The following is a 23,556-nucleotide window of genomic DNA, read 5'->3' on the forward strand; positions in this document are numbered from 1 at the left end:
TTTGGTGAGACATCTGTCTGCGAGTCACTTCTGCTCCTGTAAGTAACCTCAATAAAACTCGTGGTTTCCCAAGTAGAACTTTGGTGGTATCCATACTTCGGTCTGTCGTGGGGTTCCTATCTGGGGGGAGCAGATGTGTTTGTTGCGATCTCCTCAAGAACTCTTGGCACAATGCTGCAAAGGCCTGGAAGTGTGGAACAGGTTCTGCCTGCAAAGAGCTAAAGTAAACCCACTTGCATACCACCTTCTGGGGTCTGCTAATCCCAGGGGTACAGACCTGCGAGGGAAGCCGTAGTCTGTTCTTCCTTTCCCTCAGGGACAGCTTGGTAAGCTAGGCACTTCTATGAGATGCAGGAGGGACTAAAGAGAATGGGGTGCCAGGTTCCCAGTGAAACAAGTATCTCTTTCAAGGTCCTTCTCCCAGTATCTTTGAGGGAGGCACACAGGTACTGGGTGTTCACTCAGAACCAAGGTTTTGGGACTTTGCTCCACCTGGGTGGGTGATGGAGACCCTGATCCTGCAAGCATCTCACAGGCTTGTTTTTGCTGTTCTTTGTCCCAGCCCTTTGTCTCACTGTCAGCCCCTCCCCATATGGTCTCCCCCATCCAAACTCTGATGCTTTTCCCGTTCTTACTGAATACACCCCAACCCCACACAGGACCATTTCCAGTTCCCACCATCCTGCAGGTACGTGTCCCTTTGAGAGACTCCAGAGGGGGATAAAGGCCAACCAGTGAAACATCACAGCTAACAAAGAATGGCAGGCCCTCTAACCTTTCTTTAGGACATGGTGTAGAACTATGGGTGCAGCGTTGCCTAGCAATCGCAAGGCCCTGGGTTCGATCCCCAGCTCCGAAAAATAGAAAAAAAAAAAAAAAAAAGAACTATGGGTGCACCCAAAAGGTGTCTTTTTTCAATGGAGCTGTCACTGGGTAGAACCTAGCTATTTGCCCCCACCTCCCATTCCGAGACCCTCAAAAGCAAGCATGCGTTCCCACAATGGGACCCCAGCCTTACCTGAGGACAGCAGGAAACTCTGGCCTGCCCCTCTGGGGGTGTCTCCCTAACGGCATGTTAGTAAACCATGAAATCATCTGAGGAGAGGCCCCAAGCCCATCTTTCTCCTAAAGAGAAAGGTCTCTGGGTTTGATTCCCAGCACCATGCAGTGCCTCACAACCATCTGTAATTCTATTTTTGTGGGATCCTTCACTCTCTTCTGGCCTCTATGATACATGGACATACAAATAGAGAAAACACTTAAATCTTTTTTAAAAAAAAATTAAAAGAAGACAAGAAGTTAAGAGGATGTGGTGCACACCTTTAATCCTAACACTTGGGAGGCAGAGACACCAGGCCATCTCTGAGTTCATGGTCAGCCTGGGTTACAGAGAGAATTCCAGGACAGCCAAGAGGACACAGAAAAACCCTGTCACCACTGCTCGTCTGTATTTAGCTCTTGGCAAAACTGAGACCAAGACCGAAGAACAGTACTCAGGATATACCACACATCACCAAGTAGCAGGACAGATTGGGACTTAGCACTTGGACTCTGAAAGCTGTCAATAAGCAGTGTCCAGTACAGTACTCACAAAAGGGTCAGTTCTTTACCTCTACAACCCCGCCCTGGCTGCCCTACTGTGACCTTTCTAAGAGTGAATGTAGAAGAGGGCTCCAGCGGCTGGGGAAAACAAAACAAAACAAACACCTTTAAGTGGGAGACCGGGACTGAAACTGCAGCCCGGGCAACACTGACACCGTAATCCCCGGTTGGGGTCAAGATGGCTCAGAGATGACTAGCCCGGGACAGAGTGAGGAACTTTAAGTTGAGCCACTCTGCCTGTTGAGAAGTACAACTCCCTCCAAGAAAAGACCGCCTTGGTATGGTCAAAAACGCTACGCGCGCTCGCGGCCCGAGTCCCAGCCGCTTTGTTTGAGCCCTACCTGCAGATCCCTTTACCTCCTTCGCCCCACCCGCCAGAGCCCGAACACCACGCAGGACGAGACCCCGCCCACTACCAGCTGGGTGGACCCGCCGCGGGCCCCTCCTCCTTTCCCCGCAGCCTCTTTCGGCGGCGATTGACTGTCTGCCGAGCGCGTGCCCGCCTACCGTGAAAGTTGATTGGTGCATGGAGAGAGAGGTAGGTGAAGGAAAGCTGATTATGGAGCGCTCCCTCCCTCTTACCCGCCCCAATGGGAAAGTCACGTGGCGCTTCACTCCGCGCTAGTCACCACCGTACTTGTAAAAGCTTTCTTAAAGAGCTCGCGTTCCCTTACCCAGGGATGGTCCTTTCAAATTCCTCCAGTTCTGCCTGCGGTATGCGAGAGCGGTCCTTGAACCATCCCCCAAGCCACCTAGGTGATGATTCCCTCAGCAGACCTCAGCAGACCCTCCAACTCAGGTCTGGAACCTATGGTCATCGGGGGGATGAGGCGGTCATCTGAAACTAAGACTGCTTAACACAGAGCACGACACATAGTAGGACTTCAGTTTTCATTTGTTGAATGAACCCGATCAGAGGATGAATGAGGATAACAGGCAAGAGGAGGGAAGATGGGCTCTGGGTGACCGCACCCCCTACCCAATCCTGAAGAAATTCTGCTTCTCTAAATGTTAGGTGGGGTCCCAGTGCAGCCTTGCTGCAGGGCACAGTTCTAGGCGCTCGGCCAGAGGGGATCTGCGAGGCCGCCTTGGCTCGCCCCTGGGTAGGTGGTAGCCAGGTCCCGGCTAGGCGGGACCGCAAGAACCGGCCGAGGGCGCTCCCGCGCTGCTTGCGGGGGAGGGGCTGCGGAGGCGCGGTGCCTTTAAGCCCAGACGCCGGCCTCACGGCCCCGCCTCCCGGAGGACGCCCGGGCGCGCGGCCGCCGGAGCCGCGGTTTAATTGGGACTGTCAGGCCGCGGCACGCGCGGAGGGCCGGGCGGGCGGGACTGAGGCCGGAGGCTGGGAGGCCGGGACGGCGGGCGCGCGGCTCGGCGGGAGGCGGGCGCCCGGAGACGCGGCTGGGGCCAGCGCGGCCGGGGCGCCGTCCCAGGGCTGGGTTGCCCGGCCCCGGCCCCGGCCCCGGGATCCCCATGAAAAACCAGCTCCGCGGGCCCCCAGTGCGGGCGCACATGTCGACTTCGGGGGCGGCGGCGGCTGGGGGCACCCGGGCGGGGTCGGAGCCCGGTGCGGGATCTGGGTCCAGCGCAGGCATCGGAGCTGGAGCGACGACGGGAGCGGGGGCCATGCCCTGCAAGAGCGCCGAGTGGCTGCAGGAGGAGCTGGAGGCGCGCGGTGGCGCGTCCCTGCTGCTGCTGGATTGCCGGCCGCACGAGCTCTTCGAATCGTCGCACATTGAGACGGCCATCAACCTGGCCATCCCGGGTCTCATGCTGCGCCGCCTGCGCAAAGGCAACCTGCCCATCCGCTCCATCATTCCCAACCATGCCGACAAGGAGCGCTTCGCCACGCGCTGCAAGGCGGCCACCGTGCTGCTTTACGACGAGGCCACGGCTGAGTGGCAGCCCGAGCCCGGCGCCCCCGCCTCGGTTCTCGGCCTGCTCCTGCAGAAGCTGCGAGACGACGGCTGCCAGGCCTACTACCTCCAAGGTAAGGGCAGAACCTAGACCCCAGACGGCATTGGGGCTGCGCCGCTGCTCCCTGGCGCCCTCGCTGCAGGCTGTTTCCTTTCCACTCGCTTGGCCAGGCCGGGCGCCACGTCGCCCCTGGTCCGAATCCGCCCTTCTGGGAGCCATCCCCTAAGGTGTGGATTTATTTAACCAGGCACGGGGAACCCAATCTGTGTCCTTTTTCTCAGCACCATTCAGTGGCTGAAACAAACTTTTCCTTTCCTATTTATTTTTTCCTCTGTTGATGGGTAGACAACAGCGCACAGGCTCCAGCTGAGCTTGGAGGAGGGGAGAGATCGCTGCTGGAGCCCAGAAAGGAGCAGAGCACACAGGCTAGCCTGGAATTTGTGTCATTAGGAAGCTAGGATCGGGAAGGCACCTTTCACAGTATCACCCACCCTCCTGTGCATGGGGCCCGTTTATGTCGGTTTCTCAGGGATCCCAGTATGACCCCTATCAATCAGGATCGCGGCTTCTTGGAGGCACTTTGGCAGGATATGGGCAGTGGCCCAGGTGTGTGGGTGTGTTGGGGGGTGGGGAGTGGTCCTCAGTTCGATGCCCCTGAGTTTATTGAAGGGGGAGGTAGGCAGCCTGTCGGCTGGGGGTGGGGGGAGCTATTGGCTGCAGCCGGTGTTTCCAATTAACATTCCAAAATGGCCTCTTGCTGGCAGCAGACAGGCAGGGAGGGGAGGGGAGTCCTGCGGCACCCTCGGGTGCCGCAGGGCCATGTCTAGCAGCATGGTGCTCCTTGTCTCTCCTGTCCTTGTATAGCCCCCATGGCCCCTCTCTTTGGGTCACACGCAGTGTGCGAGGGTGCTTGTGCTGAGGAAGGGCTCCAGAGAAAAGTGGATAGCTAGTACCCATTTCCCCTCTTGCTGGGGAAAAGGACTTCACACCACCCTCCCCGAGTGTGGTTGCTTGAGCTCTGCCTCTGACTGGCCCATATGTGTTCTGGTTACTCTTTGGAATAGGGGTTTGCTGACCTACAGGTGCTGGCCTGAGATGGGATTGTTGGCCTTTCTTTGCCCATTAGCCACTACTGAGCACTCAGGTGTGTAGGTTATATGTGGGAGCTATGGGAGAGAAATGAGCTGGTACCTGTCCTCAGGTGATCTATATCAAGTGATAGGGCCAGTGTACTTTTAACGGTTAGGGAACCGGCTGTTTAAAGCTTAGGCCTCAGTTTCCTCATCTGTGAAGTGGCGATAGCGCAGATGGCCAGAACCTATGAGTTGGGTACGTGTGTGATGCATTTGGCTTGGTCGCGTTGCCCTTTGACATGGACGTGTTGTGTGTGGCCTTTGACATGGGGAGTCCTGGCCATTAAGTTTTTTGTGACCCATTTGGACTCACCAGACTCCCCCTCCCCTCCCCCAATCTTGCCCGGGCCACAGGTGGTTTCAACAAGTTCCAGACGGAATACTCAGAGCATTGTGAGACTAATGTGGACAGCTCGTCCTCCCCGAGTGGCTCGCCGCCCACCTCCGTGCTGGGCTTGGGGGGCCTGCGCATCAGCTCTGACTGCTCAGATGGAGAGTCAGACCGGGAGCTGCCCAGCAGTGCCACTGAGTCGGATGGCAGCCCTGTGCCATCCAGCCAGCCAGCCTTTCCGGTCCAGATCCTGCCCTACCTCTACCTCGGCTGTGCCAAGGACTCTACCAACCTGGATGTACTTGGCAAGTACGGCATCAAATATATCCTCAATGTCACACCCAACCTGCCCAATGCCTTTGAGCACGGTGGTGAGTTCACCTACAAGCAAATCCCCATCTCTGACCACTGGAGCCAGAACCTCTCTCAGTTCTTCCCCGAGGCCATCAGCTTCATTGGTAGGTGACTTTGTCTGGGCAGATTGGGTGGGTGGGTGGGTGGGTGGGCGAGGCAAGGTGTGTGAGGGACGCTGGGTGTCGCCCCTGCCCAACTGGGTACCTCTGGGCCTGTCAAGACCTGTGTGTGTTCTGCATGTGCTGGCGTGTGCCCGTGGGTGTACCCGTGCTTGCAGTGACTCACGGAGTCCCTCAGGCCCCTCTGCCTGTTAGGACCTGAGCAGCCCCCTGAATCCTGGACTCCCCCAGCTCTCAGTACCTATTGGACTCTCTGGTCCAACCTGTGTTTTTCTGGCTTTGCTGTAGTTTCCAGCGCAGCAAGCTGAAACATCACAGCTCACAGACTCCCACGGGTCTCACTTGATCTACCTCACGCCTCGGCACATGTGTCTCTGCAGTATGGGGCTGTCACGATGCCTCTTTTGGCTTTATTATGCTTCTGAAAGGGCTGGAAGGTAGCCCAGGGAACCAGATTGACCCTTAACTGCCATGGTGCTTTGGCCATGGGATGCCCTCAAGTGTCTCTATTGGGATCCAGATGCCTACATAGAGAAGGTAGAGGCAGCCTGAGGAAGGTCCCTGTCCCCAACCTCAGCTGACTCAGGCTCCTCCTCCTGCTTCCTCCTTGGCCAGCTGGCCTGGAGGTCATCTCTTCTGGCCTCAGGTCTTAACCGGGCAGCCAGGAAAGGACACAGGCTCAGGATAAACATAAACCTTGTGCTGTCTGAGCCTGGTGCTTCTGTTTCTACTCAGCTTCCAGTGTCAGGGTGAGGGAGGACCTAGGCAGTGTTTTCCAGATTGGTGACCACTGTGTCCAGCTGAGGGCGTTTAGTGTCAGCCGGGCTGGGCGAACTTTAACAACAGGAAGTGGGAGGCTTCCCCGGCCTCATCCGCTTACTGGGAACCAAAACTAGGTGCCCGGGCTGAGAGGAAGGAAGGAAGCTGAGGTCTGGGGGAGGGGCTGCCCAGAGCTTCCAGCCCTGCCCCAGGGGACAGACGCAAGCCCTCTGGAGGTGCTGCCTCAGCATTTGGGCTCCCACAAAAAGGGAAGGTACAGAGAGGAGGACCCCAGGTTGCTCGGGACTAAAGCCTGGCCTGTGGGTGGTTTTAGCCTTAAAAGCTGTCCTCTGGTGAGAAACAAGGAGAACAGGATGCAGAGGTGGAGGGAAGGTTCCCAGATACAGTTAGTAAATCGGCCCCCCAACCCGCAATCAGGACTCCCTGAAACAGGGACTGAGCCACACTCTCAAAGCTCTAAGAAAAAGTTTTAGTGTGGGTCATCTGGGAGTGACCCTGCTGTGTCACTCTGAGGGCTTTCCCCTCACCCCTTCCCCAAACTTCAAAGTCAGACCACTTGACTCCTTACAGAGTCACGTCTGCCACCTGTCCTGCCCCTAGGACCAGTGCCATGGGCCAGCCTGCCAGTGCTACTGTTTGCTTAGGAGTAGGTCCCCTAGATGAACAGAGACGATGAGAGGAAGTTTGGCCAGGCCAGAGAATAGAGAATAACTGGCGAGTGCATCCTACAGGAAAGCATCAGTTGTCAGCTATGTGCCTGCCTCCCAGGAGGCTTAGAGGCAGGGACCATAGGGAGCCTGGGGCTGTCTCTTGTTAGCTCATGTCCCTAGCAGCTGTGGTACAGACAGACGCTTCTGCTGTGGGGTCTAGGGCAGAAGACCTGGTGACCCTGTTCAGCAGCTCAGTCAGTATTTGCAGCGTTCATGGTGTGTCTCAGGCAGAAGTGCCCTTGGTGGCTCTGGAGGAGCCTGGAAGGGTGTGGGGAGGAAAGGGACTGGCTGGGGCAGATGTTATCCTTATCCCTGAGTCTTCAGGAGCTGGAGTTAAGACCTAGGGACTGAGTACAGTACGTAGCCATGCTGGGCCTGGCTGTCCACTTCTTTCCACAGGCTCCTGCCCCAAGCCCCCATCCCAGGATATGGTAGAAACCCCTGGGAGCAGGTGCGGAGGGACCCCCTGTGTGCCCTTGTCACTTCATTTCTGCATCCGTTTGTACTTTGACTTGATGGGCTGACTGACTGTAGTATCATCAGGATGTGGGTGACACCCTGTGTACCACTTGTGGCCATGTGGGACTAGAAGCAATCCCAGGGGTGACAGTAATTTGTGCTTGGTGAACCCCCTTGCCTCAGGTCCCTACAAAAGCACTGACAATACCTGGACAGTGGTAGGGACACCTTTCATCCCAGCAGTCCAGGAGGCAGAGGCAGGTGGATCTCTGAGTTCAAGGCCAGCCTGGTCTACAAAGTGAGTTCTGGGACAGCCATGGCTACACAGAGAAACCCTTTCTCTCTAAATCGGGCTGCATAGTCAGGGGCTCAGTTGTAGCATGGTATTGTCCTCCAGTGTCCATCCACACTGGGCTTATCAAGCCCTTAAAGCATCTGCCTGTGCCTCTGCCCTTCTGTGTGACCCGTCTGCCCACCTGCCTTGGGGATTTCTCGGAGATGGCTCTACTCTGACCCATGTCCTTACGTTTCAGATGAAGCCCGCTCCAAGAAGTGCGGTGTCTTGGTGCACTGCTTAGCAGGCATCAGCCGTTCAGTGACCGTTACCGTAGCCTACCTGATGCAGAAGATGAACCTGTCCCTCAACGACGCCTACGACTTCGTTAAGAGGAAAAAGTCTAACATCTCACCCAACTTCAACTTCATGGGGCAGCTGCTGGACTTTGAGCGGACGCTGGGCCTCAGCAGCCCGTGCGACAACCACACACCCAGTGAACAGCTCTACTTCTCCACACCCACCAACCATAACCTGTTTCCGATCAACACGCTCGAGTCCACGTGAGGCCTGATGCGCTCGAATAGGCGCAGCACCAGGGTCTCCCAGCCCTCCACAGGGCCTGGTGAGGGGCCCTAGCCTGCTGCCCCTTCTGGCTTGAAGAACCCACAGATGTCACCTGTGTCCGGAGAACCAGGCTGAGCAGTGGCCGAGCTCCCATGCCATCCTGTGCAGGACCCACAGCAAGGCCGCCTGTGATAGCACTTGCCAGATGGCCTCAGCTTTCCAGACATGTTGCCGAAGTGAGCGTTGGCCTCAGCTTGCAGACTTGTGGCTTGGGGGCCAGCGGGGCCTTGTCTCTGCCCCAGGACATCCATTCTGCTGATGGCCCAGCCAATCTGGCAATTTTTAAAGACATATCCACAAACCTGAGTTTGCTACTTTTAGCAGGTAAATCCGAGCTCCCTGGAGCAGTGTTCAGGCTCTCCTTGGTTTTTCTTTTCTTTTCCTTCCTTCCTTCCTTCCTTCCTTTCTTTTTTTTTTTTTTTTTTTTAACAAAAAGTGTTATTTTTCAGGCTAAATGCAACAACGGATTGTATAAACCAATATTTCACCCCCTTTCTTAGAGAGAGAGAGAGAGAGAGAGAGAGAGAGAGAGAGAGAGAGGTGTTCTCCGTTTCTTTTCTCGTTTCAAAAAGAAAACCATCGCTGTATTTTGTTTTCTGTGGAAAAGGCAAACCCCGTGTTCTTGACCAAGTGCATTTTGCACGTGTGCGAAGTGAAGTCTGTTTTCCCAGCAGGCCATTCTTGAAGGGTGAGTCGTAGCTTTCCAGGCATAAGGACCCTGGTTACACCATCTCCTACCCGTGGTCCTGCCAGCTCAGTGCCACATTTGCACGAGCCAGTTGCTGTGAGCTGTGCCTGGTGGGCACCAGTGGTCTTTGTGTTGTATGCTCTCCTGCCAACCTTCTGAGAGTCCTGCAGACCTCTCTGCCAAGTCCTACTGGAGGTGGTGCTGCAGGGGAGTGCCAAGCAGTAGCATCAGCCATCTGGGCTCAGCTCCTCAGAGGGCTGGGCCCTGGCCCTTTTATAAATTACCCACCACTTCTGTCCTCATCTCTGTCTCTTAACTGGGAATAGAGGCCCACAGTACCTGAGTAAAGCACTTCCCAGCCCCTCATCTCTGCTGTAGATTCCGTCTAGGTCCACTCCCAGCCCCCTTGTCCAGGTGCACACCTGCCCTGGCCTGTGTTGCCCAGGCCTTTTCCATGCAGGCAACTTAACACCTATTGCGTGCGGCACCAAGAGACGGGGCAGGTGGGGCAAGGACTGGCCAGTGGGAGTGTGAAGCTACCACCCACCCCAGTATCCATAGCACAAAGCCACGGGCTCCATAATGCTCCTTCGGTTTCATTGCTTCTCAAGCCTTGGTTCTCACCAGGCACCATGAGGACCAAGAAGTGCTGAGGGGGACCTGCACCCCCAGTGGGCAGTGACTGAGGCCACAGAAACTCCACACCACCATATCTTACCTCACAGGGGTGGTTTTCAGGGATTCTTTAGGGAAGCAGTTTAAAATCTTGCCACAGTTGAGAAATTGACAAAAAAACTTCTACTTTGTACATTGTATGTTCTCGTGTTTCTCTCTCTCTCTCTCTCTCTCTCTCTCTCTCTCTCTCTCTCTCTCACTCATTTTTAAAAAGAAAATCCAGAAAGGTGTATCAGATCAGAGTGTAAATGACAGTATATCAGAGGGTGGCCAGTTTTGCTTTAAGATCTTATGAAGGAAAGTTTGTGACCCTACATACATACATACATACATACATACGTACACACACAAACACACACACACATACACACATATATATATAGGTCCCGAGCTAGCATGGGACTTTGTTTATATTGCAAATAAATATTATTTTTTCTTTAAATGGAGTCCTGGTGTTCACTAAGGACCTGGGAAGGCGAACAGTGTCGCCTGTTTTGTGAGAGTGGGGCCTCATCTTGCCTAGAGTGGGCCAGGCCAGGAGGTGCTCAAATATAGGAGGTAGCAGCAAGGGTTTTTGGATGAAAGTAAATCCAAGCCGGGCAGTGGGGATGCATACCCCTAGCATACCCTAAGCCTAGCATTCAGGCAGAGGAGACGGATCTCTGCATTTGAGGCCAGCCTGGTTTACAGGTCTGGTTCCAGGACAGCCAGGGCTACCCAGAGAAACCCTGTTTCGGAAAATACAAAGTAGAACCCAGCTCACCAAGGCACTGAGCTCTCCTTGGTCTGGCATGGTGAGCACCTGGTTTTCTGGTGAGAGCTTGGGCATGCTGGGGACAGGTAGAGCCGTGTGCTCAGGCCTCTCCTGGGGCTCCCACTCTAACAGGCTGCAGCTGGGAAGAAGAAAGCGACTCTGGTGAGCAGGAGCCACCGTGGACAGCAGCCCCCCTGGTGGAGTGTTTCAGCATGCCTTACCCCTTTGCCTCTGCCTGCATCGGCTGGGCACAAGTGCAAGGAGGGTAGACAGACCCAACCTGTCCCAGGACTCGGTTCTCTGTCATCCTGACTCTCCTCTGACCCTGTCTCCTTGTCCCCCCCCCCCCCCCCCCAGCTGCAGAGCACACAACAGTCGCCATCCTCACAGTGTGGCTTAGGACAGAGGGGCCAGGCTCTGCCATCCATCAGTGGCTCGACTGCTGGGACTGGCGCCCTGAATTCAGTGCTCAGGACTCCCGAGTAAAGGACCTCACATCCCTGCAGGCTGAGGGCCAGTGAAGTGGGGTTCTCGCAATGTTGGCAAAGGGGAGGTTGCTACTTTTGCTGTCAGGGTTCCTCAGGGCCCTGGTCCTTCTGTGCCAGGGGCAGGCAGGGGGTGGGTGTCTGAGAAGGCAGAGACTGCCCCTTTGTTCCCTCTCAGTGCCCTTGCCTGAGGCTAGGGAAGCCCGAGGGCGCCTGGCTGGGGGCTGGGCCCTTAACAGGCCGGGTAAGTGCCTGGCAGTGCCAGTGTGCCCAAGGACATCGTGGGGGTGGGAGCACAGTGACTTCCTGAGCAGACTCCTCAAGCTGAGGACTGAGGGCTTGAGTGTGCATGAAGGGGGCCAACCCCATCCTTCCCAACCATGAAATCTTAAGCACAGTGGTCTGTCTCGGACCCACACTACCCTCATTCTTTGGAAACTCTGCCCTCACAGGATGTTCACTAAGGCTTGGGGGCTGGTGGGGGGAGGGGCAGTGGTCCAGATTATGGCTGAGTGGCTGGGCCCCTGGTTCCCTGTTCTGAAACCTTAGGCTGGGCCGTGCAGCTCTAGATCCTAAACTCCAACCTTGTGCACTCACACACTGCCACTCTACCCTGTCACAGCCAAACCCCATTGGTGGGCTCCGAACATTTCAAGCCCATCTTCAGCTGGGCCCCCTGAATTTCGGGTGAGCACTTACGGGCTGGGCTGTTCTACCCTGTCACTCGCTCTCCTGACCCTCTCTCAGCCATGCAAGGTCCCTGTTTCTGTTTTCTCAGACTCTTTCCCCCAGGAACCCAAGTTCCACTTTGCCACTCTTTAGCATTCTCAGGGGAAAAGGATCCCAGCACTTACTCACGGGCACATTCATGCACCAGCCATTTCCTGTGCTGCCTGGGCAGCCCCAGGAATGGGAACATGCCCCGGGGAAAGTTCTGTGATGTCAGCCTGGGTGGTAGGATAATGGGCCCTCAACTTGTCTTCTGATAAATGAATCAGATTGCAACAGCAAGAGTGACTAAGGCCAGACACCAAGAAGGACTTGAAGCACTATGAACTAGTCATCTTGGCAGGGGGGGTGGATGAGGGGGGTGGGGTGGCTGTGACAAGGAGACCTCATAAAAGATGAATATTTTCCCTAATGGTCTTGACCTGAGCCTGGGTTGGGAAAGACAGCCTGTACGATAGGGCCGGCTCTAACTACCTGCCACCCTTAGATTGAGAACTTAATGAAAATAAAGTAATTGAAAATGCCTCCCTCCTGAATGGGGTGAGCAGAGGGGTGGTGGCAGGCTGTGATGGAACCTCCCCATGCCACCGTTACTTCCCATCGAAACTGAGTGGCTCACTACAGCCACCAGCACTTGCACCAAGCAAGCCACATGCTCTGTGTAGGAGTCTTAGCACGAACCTCTGGACATCCTGGTAAGTGAAGCACTAGTTTGTACCTCCTGACACTTTGCTCTACGCTTGTCCTACGCACCACCAAGGCCTAGGACTCTCCTACCCCAGAAGCCTCCTGGATGGGTCCTGTCTGATGTCAGGTACCCCCACAGTGGGGCAGGGGGTACTGCAGAGCAAGTCACTCCTCACCCCGCTGCCTGTCTTCTCTCAAAGCCCTGCCTCTGCCATCAGTCTGGCAACATTCCTCCCTCAGGCCCGGACACACACACTCACGTGTGCACATGAGGCCTCCTCATTTCACAGGCTGAACAGGTCCAAGCAAGTCCTACCGAGATGAAGGAGAGCCTGTCTCTTTGACTGTTGCTTCCTCCCATCCTTTAATGCCCTGAGTGACATCAGCCCTTCCCAGACCTGGACATTAAATCCCAGCATTTAAAAGCTCTCCAGGGCCTTGCCCTCATTGTCTCTTGACTGAGCCACATGAGCCCCTGTCAGGCTCCCTTGGGGCTTCTGTGGGGACACTATCTGCAGCAGGGCTTCTGGGCTCCATGGGCATTTCCAGGGCCACATGTCCTCTCCCCTGGTGGCCTGCAGGCAAACCAGTAGGAGTAGTTCCTTTCTACATGGGGCCCAAAGGCCAGGAAACCTCTTAAGGGGGCAAAGGTCCCTAAGGGACTTGCAGTTCAAGGCTTTCTGGATGGAACTGTCATGGTGAGATGGTCTAGTCACTGATGGCAAGTAGCCTGAAGAACAAATGGCCAAGGGACGTTAAGGGGACTACACAGTCATTCAGGGTGGGTCAGAAGGGCTGGACCATATGGCTCAGGAGCAGACAGCAAGAGGACATAGCTTCTCTACCAACAAGACTTGGCCCTATGAGAAGCGGATGTCACATGTGAGCAAAAGGTGCCAACTTGTCTGGCTCCGTATCCAGAGCCTGAATCCTGACTGCCAGCCTCATGGGTCCAAGCCTTAGGAGATGGTTCTAGTAACTAGGAAGACAAGAGGGTTTAGTCACGAGGCCTTGGATTCCGATGTCCAGCATCCATATAAATACCAGTCACCACAGTGTGCAACTGTTATCCTCAGCTAGGAAGGCAGAGATAAGACGGTCCCTCAAGCTTGCTGGCCAGCCAGCCAGCTGAATCAGTGTGTGCTCAGATGTTCAGTAAGAGAGTCTGTCTCAAAAAAAAAAAAAAAAGGTGGAAAAGCAATTGCAAAAAACGTTGGTCTGCCCACATCTGTCTGCAAACACATGAACACACATGAACGTGCACACGCATGCGCACAATGGCACTTAGCCAGGGTTTGTGTGGGTCTCAGTCCCTACTCATATCTTCTGGGGGGGGAGCCTGTGCCGACCTTTTCCATACTCTACACTGGGCTCCCAGGAGAGGCAGCATCCTTAAGGTTCTTCCTTCTTCTGCTGCCTCCCAGGCAAGAAAAGCACAGCCCTGATGGCCCTGCTCAGTCTTAGGGATGTGATCCATAGTGATGGTCATCTGCTAGGACCTCCCCACCCTTGCTGAAGGGCACCTTTCAGGGGACAGCCACTGCTAATTCATTGGGTAGACGACCCTCATACAGTCTTGATGACAATGATCTGGGGAGACCTGGCCCTCAAACACAGACCCCCAACCTTATCCCAAGGACTGGACAGCTTGGCCTCAGTACCCAAGAGCCCCAGGGGCCAGTACCTTAAGAAGGCCAGTGCTGAAGTTCCATGGAGGGTCCAAGTACTGAAAGGATGAGGTGAAACCAGGCTAGACCTTTTGCCCTCCTCAGTAGCTTCTCTGTCTTCCTGTCCCTCCTGTCTTTCCAGGGGACACCCTCCTTCACTTGCTCCCCAGGTCCAGGGGAAGTCAGAGTGTTCTTAGCAGAGGGTACTTACCCTCAGGTCTCGGTCCCACTAACTGCTCTGGTCTGGGAACCATTCAAGCATGGATTCTAGCTATTCCCATGTGGCCACTAGGGAAGGCTTTAATCCCAGCCACTCCCTTCCACTCCTGTCTTTAGATCTGCTCATTTCCTTTCCTATCTGACACACACACACACACACACACACACAAGCTTCCCAACCTACCCACCCTTAGCCCAGCATCTCTGCGAGCCCCCTCCAGTCCCCCTAACCAAGACTCTCTTGACTCTCTTCCTTTCTGAAGAGCTGGGAGTTGGCAACGCTGTGTGCCGTGCAAGGGGCAAGCACAGGAGCAAAGCCTTGCCCACACCTAGCCCAGACCCCTAGAGCCACAACTCTACGCTTCTCTACCCTGTCCCTGCAAGGCGGAGAAGTGGGGACAGCTGAATGATAACCGATCCCCTTGGTCACTAGAAGTTCTGCTAATCCAACGTCTGTCCTTCCAGAGTCTGAGTGTGATTTCTGTACATCTGTGAGTCTCTCCCTTGGGCATCGTGCCCAGAAGCTGCATTTCTGGGGCAAACACCTGTGTTCTGTTTTTTTGACTTGGCTTCCAAAGGGAAAGGAACAGGGCTGTTCGACTTTCCTGTTGGCCTATTGTTGCTGACTCGAGAAAGCCAAAAGTCAGCTGTCCCTGGCAGAAGCTAGAGACCTAACTAAGCACCCCTCCTTGGCCCGAGCCCCTGGCTAGCCTGCACTGCCCCTCCCAGGTGGCCCTGCCTGAGGGCTGTGCTGACTCGTGGGCTCCTCCACAGTTCTAACTGCAGCAAGAGTGATGTCAATAATAACGCACTCAGCTTGGCCCTCGCTCTAGATCTGGATGTCCTGCAGGCTTAAGATGATAAACTCATTTAATCCTCCCTGCAGCCTTCAGAGGGAAGGGCTGGGCTAGCCTTGATGGGCAGATGAGAAAGCCGAGATAAAGCAGTATAGCCGTGGTCAGGAAGATGCTACACTAGGTAGGTTTGGGCTGGTGGATGACAGGGACCTTCAGTATTTGAGATCTTTTTTTGGGGGGTGGGGTCTAATTTGTTTGTGTGGTCATATGGGTACTTGGGCATGCTTGTGGAGGTCAGAGGGCAACCTTCAGGAGTCACTTCTCTTTGTTCGTCACGTGGGTCCTGGGGATAGAACTCCAGTTTTCAGGCTTGGCAGCAAACACACTGACCCATCTCACAGGCTCCTAAAGGGACTTATGGTCTTCATTCCCCTCCAAAGCCATAACGATCACCAGAAGCAGCTGAAGCAGAACACTGAGGCCCCGACAGTGCTCCTGGAGGTTACTGGGAAGGGGACAGTTAGCAACAGTGAGGGGAGCTGGGAAGTGTGGGGCCAGCACTATCACCTACCACAGCACATAACCTGGAAGAGCAAAAAGGTAGACGCCTGGCTCTAACAGGAGACACCCTGGAAGGCTCCCCAGAGGAGGTGGCATTTTCCAGTGAGCCAGAACCTTCTTAGCATCCTGCCTCCAGTCCTTGTCTCGTGTGTGTGTGTGTGTGTGTGTGTGTGTGTGTGTGTGTGTGTATGTGTGTGTGTGTGTGTGTGTTTTTCTCTTTCCGGAATGTAGAATCACCCACTGTCCCTTTCAAACCGCTAGCTACCTCTTATCTGGCTTTTCTCTGAGCCCATCTCCAATAGCCCCACCTCTTGGAAGCCCTTCCCTAAGCTCATTCTCCAAGGTGGGGTCTGATGTCCCTTCTGGTTTCTATGGGCCCCTGTGCAGTATCAACCCTGGGCCAGACTCAGCTGGTCATCCCCTGGGCCACCTGGGGAACACGATGAACTCTGAGTGTCTGTCTGTGTGAACTGTACCCAGGAGGTATTGCCTAGGTCCTCAGAGGGGTTGCCCCCAAATGCCTTCGTATGGTCAGGTGACCCGATATCCTGCCTGTCCAGGCTTGAAGTGATAGAAAAGTGTGGCACTGAGCACCCCCACGGTGCTGCTCCCCTCCCTTCCCCCACCCTGATTGCTCCCCTACCCTTGGCTAGAATCCAGCCAGAGAAGGTTCTGGTCACTCTTGTTCAAAAAGATCTGCCATTGCCCCAGCTAAGTGGAGGGGTCTGGAAGCCACACTAATTGATTAATTAAACCCTCTCGGTTAATTAGCTACATTCCTCCAGGGAAAGAAGTGGAGAGCTGAGCCAAAGCCTAGTTGGGGCTGGGGGAGGGGTTCATTAGCTGGGGTCAGGCACAGCCTGAAGCTTGATGCTTGATGGTTGGGGAGGCAGTGGAGAGAGGAGGGCTGCAGAGGTGTTTGGAGGAGTTCTGGGCTCTGGAGCCAGCTGGTCCACCTAAGGGAGGGAGAAGGGGGCCTTTAGCTTTGTCCTGGACACTGAGAGCATTCCTGAACATAGACACTGAGCTGAAGACTAGGAGATAGTTAGCCCTGGGGAAGAGAGAGAAGCAGAGAATTGCAGAAGCAGAGGGCTGAAGACTCATCTGGCAGGATAAAGGCTGTGCAGGGCTGGAAGGATCAGGGTAATCCTGTCCCCCATTGCTGTTTCTATGCCTTGGGGGGAGGCTTTGAACACCAGCACCGGAACCCGGGCTGGGGGGAGGGGCAGCCTGCAGCAGGTCTGAAGCAGGGGCAGCACCTGATCAGGTTTAGGTTTTAGAAAGAGTGCAGGGGAAGGGCTTGGAGAAGCAGGAGAAGGGTGGGAGCTGGGGCAGAGGGGCTTCAGGCACCCATGGAGCAAGGATACCCATCCAGTCTGGGGACAACAACAGATAAACACCCACTGCATTGCTTAGGGACACCCAAGTTCTTCCCTTGGTTCTCTTTCCTCATCAGCAAGGTGTCAAGGGGGTGGTGAGTGGGGAGGAGGCAGCCCTGAGGCCACAACCTTGGGATATGAATGCCACCCAGTATGTTTCCTTGACCCAGGACAAAGCATCTTCACCTCTGCGCTCTGGTGGCACTTACAGGCACTGAGGTGCACCTGCCATGTGAAGTGACTTGCCCAGCCCCCCAAGGATAAGCACCCCATTCAGGATCTGCAGAATTCTGATTCCAGGGTCGCAGAGAGACACCTGTGTCTAGCCTGGCTCAAGAGGAAGAGGGATTGGCCATGGGTCAGAGGCAGAAAGCCCAGGACATCCCGAGCAGCCACAGGCAGCAGGCAAGGGCTACAGCCTTGGCACAAAGCCTGCCCTGGGCTGGTCCTCCAGCTCCCTGAGTGGCTGCCCAAGTGGGAACAATGACCCTTTCACGTCACGCCTCCTCCAGTCACAGCAACTTTGGCGCCGGAGGACAAAGGGGCCATTTCATCATTGTTGGGTTGGATCAACAGCCTGCCCGACAGAGCTCTACCACCCCCCACCCAGTCAGGCCAAGGACTCTGGTCCAACCTCATGGGTCCCAGAGACCCTCCTGATTCTCATCTTCCTTCTTCTGTCTCACTGTGAGAATGACAGGCGAGCTTCTGAGTGTCAGTCTCCCCGTGTGGAAAGAGGCTAGGGGCAGTGCGTTCTCAGGCTCCATTCAAGTTCACCGCACTAAGATGTGTCACCTTCTACCTGTTGTGTTGTGCCTTCCGTCCCCCAGTCCGTGCTGGCCCCAAGGAGGAAACAGCACAAAAGTGGAACAGTGCAACACAGCCTGTGGAAGAGGCCCTGTCCTGAAAGGAGACCCTCGTCTGAGTCCTTGTCCCCTGCCTGGCCTTCTAGAGCTAGTGACCTTCCATCATGTGAGCTAGTCCAAGGCCAGAGTTATTCATTTTGGAGTTAGCCTCAACTCACGTGTATACCTGACTACACAGAGAGCCAATAGGATGACTTGAGCCTGGCTCGGCTAAGGGGAGAAGTGCAGGAAGCCTTACCTGTGTGAAGAGACACACAGCCTCCCACGATCAGCACTAGAATCTTGCCCTCTGAGGCCCAACTTCCCCACAAGGCAGGGGCCATGGAATACAGGGTGGCCTGTGGTCCCATGTGTCTTTGGGCCTGAAGACCACAATAGTATTACTAAGGCCCATTGGTCCAGGGACCCAGACACGAGTCCAGGCAATGGATCTGGGGATCACAGCTGTTCACAAGCACACAGTGTAAGCCATTCGAGCAGCCTGTTCCAGCAGGAGCACATTCAGCCTTCTGCTAGGCCTGGGCAGAGACTCAGGTCCCTGAGAGTGGGACGCACTTGCCAAGTGGCCTTCCTATATTGGGGATGGATGAACTGGGGATGTGTGTGTTTCGCCCTCACGCCCACTTCGCAGGTGAGAACCTGGGACTCTGAGGTAGTGTGGTCTGAAGCCTCAGCCGTTGAGAGCACACCCTATGCTTGAGTTTGGTTCCCAGCATCCATAGTGACAGCTCACACACAACCCCTTGTAACGCCAGCACCAGGGAGGCACAATGCCTGCCATCTCGGGCACCCCCACACGTGTGCTCACCGCCCACCACAGACGCATGTTTATTTATTTTTTGTTGTTGTTTTGTTTTGTTTTTGAGACAGGGTTTCTCTATACAGCTCTGGGTGTCCTGAAACTTGCTATGTAGACCAGGCTGGCCTCAGACTCCGAGATCTGCCTGCCTGTGCCCCCAGAGTAGTGATATTAAAGGCATGGGCCGCCACTGTCCAGGTTACATATTTTTAACAAAAAAAAACTTAAGAATAATTATGCGTACCGTGATATCTAACCTCTCTGGCAGGTAAGGGGCATAGTTAAGGAGGGAGCTAGAACATGGTGCTGGGCTCAGAGTAGCTGCTGGGCACTGGGCAGCAGGATAGATGTGGAGGTCAAAAACGGCCTGTGTGGGTGTGGGAGCCTGCTGGGCTGGGCTGCCTCCATAGTTCCTGCTGCCATGGTCCCTGCAGGCCTGGCGGCCCTACATAGGCACTACCCATTTACCCTGCCTCACTTCCTCTGACTAAGACTAAAGAATTACGGCTCCAGGGGAGTAACCTGGCATCTGTCCACAGGAAGTGCCCAGCTCAGCCTTCCCCAGAGCCACGTGCCCTGGCATCCTCATCTGGGCTCTCGCCCAGGACTCCTAGGAGCATAAGGTTGGAGGTGCTGCCTTTTCTGAACATTGCCGAGCTCAGCCGGGGCCATCATTAGACAGTCTGGAGTAGAACAGGGGGTGCCCTCTCATCCAAGGCTGGCCAAGGATTCCCGTGCCCTAGTCTTGCTGACACCCTACCTTTTAGAAATATCTAAGAACCCAGGGCCTTGAGAGGAAATCAAGTAAGTGTTCAGCCCCTAGCAGACAAGCAAGGCCAGGACATTCAAGGACTTTCACCTTCCTCCAACTCCTGGGTAGTGACCAGTGTGTATCCCAGGGGCTGAGAGGGTAAGTCTGTCACATGGCCTGGAGAAATCAGACAGTGGAGAGCAACTCCCTTCCCCCTAGGATGCCTAAAGGATCAGGGTGAAGTAGTGTGAGACTTGGACTTTGAGTAGCTTCTAGATTGAGGGCACCTGCCCAAGTAGGGCCTGTCCTAAACAGAGACCACTGAAACCCTAAGGAGAGGTGCTGCAAACCACAGAGATCCTCAGAAGGCCCGGGAGGCTAAACCTCTGGATTCTCACTGTAGCTCTAGCCCTGAAGAGACACAGGCTTGCAGCCACATCCTGCTGGATCTCAGTCCCAGTGTCTCCTAAGGCTGCACATTGGCCAGCCCGCTATCGACAGTGACCTTGGTTCAGACTCCTGAGTTCTGGTAAAATAAGCCACCGGGCCAAACACTCGAGTGTCTTGCAGCCAGCAGGCCCAGTCAGCATGTTCTCAGGGAGTTCCTATGAGAGGATTCCACTCTGTCCTCCCATGGAGTGTCAGTCTGAGAAGGACACAGTGGGCAGCCAGCATTGTAGCTGAGCGGGATGACAAGGCACTCTTAGATGGAACACTGGAATCGGCTGCCTAAGACCTGTGTAACACTCACACTGAGGTTTATGCAGAGGGCCTGGAAAGCATCTCACCACTTGAACCATAAAATAGTCCAGCCCCAGGGTGGACATGGGACAAATAGAAAGTCGCATAGTGGCTGGGCCAGCAGCCTGCACCCCTGAAACTCCTTAGCACCTCCTTTCTCATATATGGACATACCACTGCCTGGGTTAGTTAGTGACTCCACACTATGTGATCCAGAACCAGCCAGCCCTGCTGTCTCTGGGCTGTAACTGCAATTCCTATACAGTGAGTCCCTGCCCTCCCTAAAGGGTAGGCAAAATCAGAGACCTCGGATGAGCAAAGATTATGTAAAGTTTTGCCATCAGACTGACCTGGAGCCACCTGTCAGAAAGGATCCTCTGTGGGACTCTTGGGTAGGTCACTTCACTTCTCTGAGTCTCACGTGAATGATAACAATGAAGATACCTCAACAGACCTGGGGTATCCTGGGGCTCCAGGGGAGACGAGGACAGCCCCTCCCAGGACAGTGGTAATGCATACACAGAGGATGCTCAAAAGTTTTAGGGTGTAGGCTTTTTGGGTCAATGGCATTGGATTGGTGGTGGCTCCTGGGTTCCTGTCAGTGCCTGTTGCTGTAAATCTAAACTGCAAAGGCCTCTCCTGCTGAGGGAAGGGCCCAGGATTGGGAGTTGCATTGCTGGGGCTGTGCAAAGTGCAAACGACCCCGCTGTGGCATCCACCCCAACTGGAGGACACAGGGGATAGAATGTACCCTGGTGATCCTGTAGAATGGTGGAAGGAACAGAACACCAGGCCACTGTGCTTAGTGGCAGCGCTAGAGGAGGGGTTCCACCAGTAAAGAAAAAGGTCTCCTGGTCATGATAGTCTGAGCCTCTGACCCGGGGAATCCAGGGTCCTGAACCACTGGCAATGGATTCTACCAAATTCCCCTCCCAGAAGGGGTCCCTGACATCTGAGGCCAGCAGTGACCAAGTTGAAGACTTGGCTCAAGTTCTCCAACTTGCTCCATTAAGTTCATACTTACTATGAGTGTGGACACTGAGACCAGTGTTTAATAAAGGGGGTGGGATGGGGGACCCATGGAGTGGCAATTGGAGTTTGGGTTTCTTTAAAAACAAAACAAAACAAAACAAAACACAGAGATTAGAAAATGTTTTCATTTTAATACCAGGTGTGGAATGTGGAACTTCAGATTGTTCACAGCAGCTGACTATGATTTGCCCAGTGCTCTAGCAGAGGCATGACTTTGCCAGCTGTAGATAATTTCTGTGATTGTGTGGTGTTTGGAATTCTAGGAACTTTTTAAGAGGGTCTATAAATGCTGGGCTGGGTGGGTTGTTGGTTGTTTGTGTTTTTTAGTAGTCGTGAATAAAGAAGAAACAATAGGGAGAAATTAGATATCCTGGCGGTGAAGATCAAATCTGTCCCAAGGAACTCTATGCTCCTAATCAGTAGTCTAATAACATTGCCCTTTTCACCTTTATTCTTCTTTATCTGTCTAGTGGGATTAAAGGAGTGGAAAAAGGGTCTAAGAAAGAAGAACCACAAAGTAAAAGTTACCTACCACAAGTGGCACCCAACTGTCGGGCTAGGCCGAATGGGAAATTTTATTTCAAATGCTGTAGAGAAAACGGAAGGGGATGAAGGATCCCTCACTTTGTTCCCAGAGGGGATTTTCTTTCTTTTCTTTTCTTTTCTCTTTCTTTCTTTCTTTCTTTCTTTCTTTCTTTCTTCTTTTCTTTCTTCTTCTTGTTCTTCCTCCTCCTCCTCCTCCTCCTCCTCCTCCTCCTCCTCCTTCTTCTTCTTCTTCTTCTTCTTCTTCTTCTTCTTCTTCTTCTTCTTCTTCTTCCTTATTCTGTTTCAAAAAAGGTGAGGGTCACTCCCTCGTTTCTAAAAAGGTTGTAGAGTTGGTGAGCCACACTGGAAAAAGGCTCAGTCCCAGTAACTGAGTAAGATAGAAGGAAGTTTTCAAAGGAGGAAAGAGGGAAAGAAACTGTGCCAGAGGGTGGTCAGGTCAGAGAAAAGCTGAAAAGGCAGGAGGACAATCTGATGGAACAACCAGTTTTGAAAGAAAGGGTCAGTCTTGAACCAACTGTGCCACCATGGTTCAGGGAGGGGTGGTCCTGGGTTATCATCAGCTTTCCCATTAGTCATATAGCATATGCCTGCTAAGAGATAGGATAGCATGCTAAGGAAATGGCAGATCTAAGACCATTTAAAGAGGTCATTATTTCATATGAGATGCACTCGCCTTACGTGAAGCAAATTCTAAATAGCTGGGCTACTCAAAATAGAGTTATTCCACAAGACGGGAAGAGATTGATAGCACCTGTACTAGAGGCCAGTCCACAGTTGCAATAATTAACATGGTGGAGGAAGAAGCTGTGAATATTGAACCACAAAGTGGAGTGAGGGGAATGAATATAGCAAAAGATCAGTCGCTGGGAGAACAGTGGTACTCTGAAGGGATGCAGTCTGATGACACTACTGTAGAGCAACGCCACTTAGTGGCTTTAAGAGCTTGGGACAAAGTTGAGCTTGGAGGAAAGTCCTCCTCATTTACAAATATTATACAGAGCTCTGGAGAATCCTTCACTGGTTTTCACAAAGATGAGTCTCAGCTGTGAACAAAGCCCTATCAGACTCTGATGCAAGGCCGGTGTGTGGAGAGCTTTTGGGCTGCTTCTGGAAACTTGGCAAGAATTGGACATCAGGTCAGGACAAAGAAGTAAGCTCAAGGCGGGAATCTGACTTCCGGGCTAGGACTCAGGAAATAGGCCCAGATTAAGAATATTTACATTTGAGCTAATGCAAACCTCAGAGCAGGCTCAGCGATGGCACAGGCGCATGGCAGTCCTTTTGTCTTGGTCATCCTGATTAACAGCTATAAAGGTATTACAGGATTTTGTTTATTGCCTTGCTTGTTCCTTGACCCAGAACTGATCTCATTATTTCAGTGTACTTAAAGTGATATAAAAACAGACTAAAAAAGAAAGAAAAACAAAACCACTTCAGCCTCAGAACTGGCTGGGGTCATGCTACAATGTTGTCTAATTGTCTTTTTTTTTTTTTTTTTTTTTCCTTTTTAATCCTCGCTCCTGCTCTGGAGAACCTGTTGACTGACTGAACTGGCTCCGTCACAGGTGCTGATAGAGACCTTGGCATCTGAAATGTAAATACTCCATGTAAAAATGTTATTAGACCATTAAAGGTATGAGGAGTGCCCATGGACGAGTGGATAAGGGGCACGTCCAATAGTGGTGGCTCTAACATGTACAGCTAATATAGGCCACACTTCAGCTGGAGACCCCAAAGCCCTGGCCCTTGCTTGGACAGGAAGGATAGACTGAGCTGCTTTGTCTTACCTTGGCTCTACCCCAGAGAGGCTTAGGAACCAGGCTGCCCCATGGGCCACTGTTTAGTCTATCCCACTGTGCCAGAGGCTGCCTCCTGCG

At 53.7% G+C, this 23,556-nt stretch overlaps 2 protein-coding genes across 3 annotated transcripts in view; both read left to right on the forward strand.

The window, feature by feature from the left end:
* The window catches only part of Rpl29 (ribosomal protein L29), an 893,235-nt gene that overhangs the window by 828,576 nt on the left and 41,103 nt on the right, over positions 1–23,556 (forward strand). The gene's annotated exons all lie outside the window — the stretch shown is intronic.
* On the forward strand, positions 3,073–10,108 carry Dusp7 (dual specificity phosphatase 7). Its single transcript, NM_001100547.1, has 3 exons — positions 3,073–3,589; positions 5,004–5,438; positions 7,936–10,108. Exons 1-3 carry the CDS (start codon positions 3,073–3,075, stop codon positions 8,241–8,243), a joined length of 1,260 nt encoding a protein of 419 aa, NP_001094017.1. The 3' UTR covers positions 8,244–10,108.

The sequence above is a fragment of the Rattus norvegicus genome, chromosome 8, assembly GCF_036323735.1.
Source record: "Rattus norvegicus strain BN/NHsdMcwi chromosome 8, GRCr8, whole genome shotgun sequence".
Classification (NCBI taxonomy): domain Eukaryota; kingdom Metazoa; phylum Chordata; class Mammalia; order Rodentia; family Muridae; genus Rattus; species Rattus norvegicus.

Coding starts and splice junctions, on each gene's coding strand:
- Dusp7 (NM_001100547.1), top strand. CDS start 3,073: ATGAAAAACCAGCTCCGCGGGCCCCCAGTGCGGGCGCACATGTCGACT. Junction 3,590..5,003: donor CCAGGCCTACTACCTCCAAG/GTAAGGGCAGAA, acceptor CCCGGGCCACAG/GTGGTTTCAACAAGTTCCAG. Junction 5,439..7,935: donor CGAGGCCATCAGCTTCATTG/GTAGGTGACTTT, acceptor CTTACGTTTCAG/ATGAAGCCCGCTCCAAGAAG.